Source organism: Myotis davidii, unplaced genomic scaffold (assembly GCF_000327345.1).
Source record: "Myotis davidii unplaced genomic scaffold, ASM32734v1 scaffold327, whole genome shotgun sequence".
In the NCBI taxonomy this organism is placed as follows: domain Eukaryota; kingdom Metazoa; phylum Chordata; class Mammalia; order Chiroptera; family Vespertilionidae; genus Myotis; species Myotis davidii.
Window position 1 is genome coordinate 4,256,272 of NW_006298628.1, and position 5,089 is coordinate 4,261,360.

At 55.7% G+C, this 5,089-nt stretch overlaps 1 protein-coding gene across 1 annotated transcript in view; it reads right to left on the bottom strand.

Annotated features, from left to right (window-relative positions):
- Positions 1-4,269, bottom strand: part of CACNB1 (calcium voltage-gated channel auxiliary subunit beta 1) — a 13,904-nt gene extending 9,635 nt beyond the window's left edge. Inside the window, exons 1-6 of the mRNA XM_015570885.1 lie at positions 4,194-4,269; positions 2,524-2,643; positions 1,585-1,707; positions 932-1,068; positions 641-717; positions 84-238 (exon numbers count right to left, since the gene is read on the bottom strand). Of these exons, the coding sequence (XP_015426371.1) occupies positions 84-238; positions 641-717; positions 932-1,068; positions 1,585-1,707; positions 2,524-2,643; positions 4,194-4,223 (642 nt within the window). The 5' untranslated portion in view covers positions 4,224-4,269. The remainder of the gene's footprint in view (positions 1-83; positions 239-640; positions 718-931; positions 1,069-1,584; positions 1,708-2,523; positions 2,644-4,193) is intronic.
- Positions 4,270-5,089: the final 820 nt, after the last annotated feature.

The window sequence follows — 5,089 nt, forward strand, 5'->3', positions numbered from 1 at the left end:
GAATCCATTCCGGTCCCCTCCCCCCGGCCCCAGGGTCTGGGCCCTGACCTCCTCCCCGCTTACAAGAACCCAGCAAGGATTACCTTCTTGAAGAAGGAGATGCGTTTGCCATGAGGTGACGGGGTGGTGACACTGCTAACACTAGTTTTGGCAGAGCCACCGGGCTCTCCAAGCTCCGCCTCCTCGTCCTCTAACTCTAGGGGGTCTAGTTCAAATGCTAAGTTAGTCATTTCGTTACCTGGACCGGAGAGTCAGGAGAGAGGGAGGAGGGAGGCGAGGTGGCGGGGAGTGAGATGGACAGGGAGACACAAATACAGAACGCGGGGATGGGATGGGGGAAAAAGAAAGAAGAAGAGGTGAATGGAACAGGGCTGGGAGAAATGAATAGGGGGAGGGGGAGGGGGGTCAGGCAGAGAAATGGAGCTACCAAAGAAATGGGAGAGGAGAGACATGAGAGGATGGGTGCTGACTGGCCCAGTTTGTGGGGTGTCCTACTCTTCATGGAGAGGGGACCCCTGAATGTGTGTGGAGGACTCAGGAATGGGGTACCCTCTACTGCAGGGGAAGGAAGGGAAGGGCAGTGGGGAGACCAGCCCACCCAGAAGCTCCCATGACTCCCTGGGGAGGCAGCAGCTCTTACCACTGGCAGGGGGTGTGGGGCGGCGGGTGCCAGTCACCACGTCTCCCAGGCTGGAGCTGGAATTGTCACCTGATTTGCTGTGTGGGTAGAGAGGCAAATGGAACTGTGAGCTAAGGGGTGGGTGTGAGGGTGGGGGAATCTCGTTCTCTCACATGCTGCCCTGCCCCCAAGATTCTCCAACCCCACGGGTGATACCACAGGCAGCTCTGTGCCCTCAGGGCCACCCTGAGGCCAGGTCCTGGCTGAATGGCCTCTCCCGGGGTTGGCAGTGCCCCACCCCCAGCCAGACACCTGGAGCTGAGGCGGTTCTGGCGCAGCTTCTGTTCCTGCAGCAGACGCAGGCTGTCCAGCTTGACGGGGCTAGGGATGAAGCCAACCTCACAGCCCTCCTTTACCAGTCGCCCGATCCACCAGTCATTATTGTATTTCTGCAAACAACAGCAGGTGGGGTGGGAGAGACCAAGAGGGAGATTGGAGGTGCAAGCCAGCAGCCACCCTGCAGGGGAAACTACCCTGGGAGTTGCCTACCCTGCCCAGGGGGTGGCCCCCTCAAAGAGTCCCACCCTGGCTCCAGCCTCTGAGGACAGCCCCAATTTTCAGGACCACTCCAGGACCAGCATCCTCTTGGGCCATGGATCACCCTGCCCCCAGCACATCCCTGTTCTGAGACTCCTTTTTCCCCACGTGTCCGTCCTGCCCTGGAAAGGCGGGGAGAGAAGCACACACTGGCACCTACACGTGCCTGGCAAGCTTCCACTCCACTTACAACAGCCTTGTGACCTGGGCATGACCACCCCGTTTCACCAATGAGGCTCAGAGAGGCGGAAAGATTTGTCTAAGGCGGCACAGCAGCCTCAGCCCAGCTCTGCTTGGCTCAGAAATCTTTCTCCAGATGCCCCTCCCCTGGTACCCACTACCCTCCAGATGCCAAGTGCTCTCTCCACCTCTTTGATGTGCAGGAAGTCCTTGGGCTCGAAGGTGATGGCCACTCCCTGCACAGGCACCTCATCCCCTGGAGATGGGTTGTAGCCGACATTTGTCCGAACAGCAAATGCCACCGGCTTGGTCTAGAGGAGGCGCACAGGGAGGGTGACAACCAGAGGGTTAGACCATAATGTAAACATGTACAACTTCTTGACTGGGGTGGCGATTATGTGGAGGTTTGTTTCATCAATTGTTCATTAAAAGCAATACCGAATGGTTTCGTAGGGTTTTTGCATACGTGTTAAATTTCACAATTAAAAAGAAAGCAAAAAGTAGAACTCAGCCCTCTCAGGGTGGAGGGGGACACTGGGGAGTGATAAGTATTAGGGGTGGGGGAAGCCCAGAACGACACCTAAAAGGAATAATAATAATCTATAATAATAAAAGTGTAATATGCTAATTAGACCGGACAGCCGAACGACCTTCCGGACGAAGCCAGGGCTGCGAGAGCTGAGCCCCTTGCATGAATTTCATGCATCGGGGCTCTAGTAATAACAATAAGCTACTGTTTAGTGTGCCAGGTACTGTGTTACATGTTTCACATGCATTATCTCATTTATTTATCACAAAAATCCTAAGAAGTATTATTATCTTCATTTTAATGAATGAGGAGACTAAAGTTCAGAAAGGTCAAGTGACTTGCCTAGGATCACTGTACAGTTAGTAAGAGCAGCCCAGGAAGTTTGACTCCAGAAAGAAGTGTAAGTTTTTAGCCCTTCTCAAGCTCCTATTATGTGTGGAAACAGTATCAGACACTTTGGACTGTATAAGCAGGCAGGTTTCTAGCCCACATTTTATAGGTGAAAGACAGAGGCCCACTGAGGCCCATGGGTATACCAGCTAGGAAGTGGCTGGGCCAAGACTTGACCCAGGGTCTTTCTAGGACTTTTCGTTCTCACCTTGGCTTTCTCAAGCTGGGCTAATGCCTGGCGCTCTGCCTCCTTCCTTAAGGCTTCCCGGTCCTCTTCCAGAGACACATCAGAGTCCGATGGACGGCTGGTGTAGGACTCCGCTGAGCCCTGAAAAGACAGGGCCAGCTCAGGGCCAACACTCCCTCCCCAGCTCCTAGGCCTCAGAAGGCATGGAGATGCCACCCATCATGGATGCCTCAAGCCTCAGGCAGCCCAGCACGATGCCATAGGGCTAGAAGAAGGTGGTATTAGAAGGGACTGAGGTTTGCAGGCCCACAAGAAAGGTGTGGCCCTAGAAAGGGTGACGGCAGCGAGCCAGGGGTTAAGGCAGGTCCAAGGACAGCTGCTCGGGCCGGGAGGGGCAGGAACCTGATAGGGGCAGCGCCATAGAGGAGTGCCAGGGGACGAATCTCCCCTCCCTGCTCCTCGTTCCTTCCCCTCCCCTCAGCACCAGCTGAGACAGACTCAGCGGAAGCCCAGTGGGTCCTTCCAGGGACTGCAGCCACCAGCACAGGCCTGAGCTTTCTGCACTGTTGGCAGTGGGCAGCCTGCTTGGCTTGACGGGGCCGCCAAAAGTTCTGCTGTCTTGTGCTCACGGGTGAGGGAAGACAGAATCCTACCTCCCCCGGCAGAACCAGGGGAGCCCCGACCCTGAGGCTCCCAGAAGATACAAAAGAAAGTCCAAGATTCCTGAGATGGTGCAGGCAGCAGAGGCCAGTGAAGAGCAGGACACGGGGCAGGCCTTTCCTTACTGCCAGGGCTGCAGCTGCCAGGGGTAAGGCCGGCTCAGAAGTGGGGGTGTGCCAGGATCACATCGACCATCCCAGAGCCTAACTCCTTCAGCGATGCAGGCACATGTGTAAGACACCAACAGTCCAGACCCGCAGTGTGAGTGAACACGCTTACTCATGGGTGCGCTTGGATGTGCAACTTCAAGTCCATTTAGGAGGGTGTGTGCTGTAGTATGTGCTGGATGTCATGACTGAATGCAAGCAGGTACCCGGGAGCACATACAGGGGGCACCCTAGGTGTCAGTGTGCCTAAGGGTGTACAGCACCTGAGGGCAGGAGCCAGGAGGCGTGGATTTGTGTGTCTGAGCAGCAGTGCTATTGCTACAAGGGGTGGAAGGTGACGTGGGGAAGAACAGGACTGAGGAGGTGTGGGTATTTTTTTCCTGAGGGCACGAAAGGGTCACTTGTCTAGAAATGCCCATTAGCTGGTATGGAGGGGACCTGAGGAGAGAAGACACAGTCCCACCTCCCTCAGAGGGCCCTGGTCATTAGCTAGTGCAGTTGTCCATCCTTTTCCCAGCCAAATCATGAAAATGGGAGACTCGTGAGGGGACAGGTTGGAGGTGGGGGGTGAAGTCACTAACAGAAGCTGGAAAAGAGACGTAAAGAAAGGAGAGTGGAAACCAGTTCGACGATCACTCTTCACCCCTCCCGACGGGAGCACTCAGTCAGGGAGACAGATGCACAGAGAGCCAGAAAGAGTGACAGAGAGGCACCTACTGACCGACACACACATGCACACGCGTTCACGCACATGCACGCACACAGACATGGCAGAAATGGCAGGAGACAGGGAAACAGTGAGGAGGCAGAGAGGCAGGCTTCCCTGAGGGGCTGCTCCCACCCTGCCCCCCATCCCCAGCTCACCACCACGAGGGTCCGGCTGGGCGCCTCCATCACAGCGCCCTCAGTGCCTGGCCCCGCTGGCCTAGGAGGTGGCCCAAACTGCCCGCTCCCCCAGGGGGCTCAGATTACAAGCAGAGTTGCTACATGTGCAAACTGCTAGGGTATATTTAGCTCAGAGATGTGGCAAGGACTGCCCCCCCACTCCCTGCCACCTACTGGGGGTCAGGGCTAGGGAGATGAGAGGAGAAAGGATTAGAGACTGGGGTCTGACAACCCGGGTTACCAAACACTGAGGGAACCAAGTCCTTTTTCTGTCAAGGGGGGTTACACCGAGAGCATAGCATCTTTCTTCCTAGCCCAGTCCTGCAACAGGAGGGATGAAGGAGAGACTGAGGAAAGGACTTCCTGTTTGTATACTTAAGAGATGCTAGGACGAAGCGTGCCTTTCCTGGGCTCACATGTGCCAAGTGCTAGGGAAACAGGAATCAAAAAGAAGGGCCTCACTCCAGTCTGTGGTGGATCTGCCTGGTACCATCCTCCCGCTCCTGGTCCCAGAGGGGCCTTGACCTCCACAGGGCCCTTCCTCCCAACTACCCCTGCCCTCATACGCCCCGCCCACTTCCTCTTCAACACACTCCTTTTCCTTGTCTGATCCCAAGCCCCTGTCCCTTTTTTGTTGAGATGCTCTGTAGTCATAGCAACCACTTGCTTCTCCCTGCGCCTGAGATGGCCTGGGGTTGAGACTTAGAACAGAGATGAGAACGGCGTCTTCCTCACTGAGCACAGAAGACCCCCGAAAGCTATTCAGTGACCCTGCCTTCAGTCAGGGATGCTGGGCTAAAGTCCTTGCTCAAATCAACTCCCTCCTGCCAGTACCCCACCTCCTTCAACACCCGTTCTCTCTGCATATTAAGGAA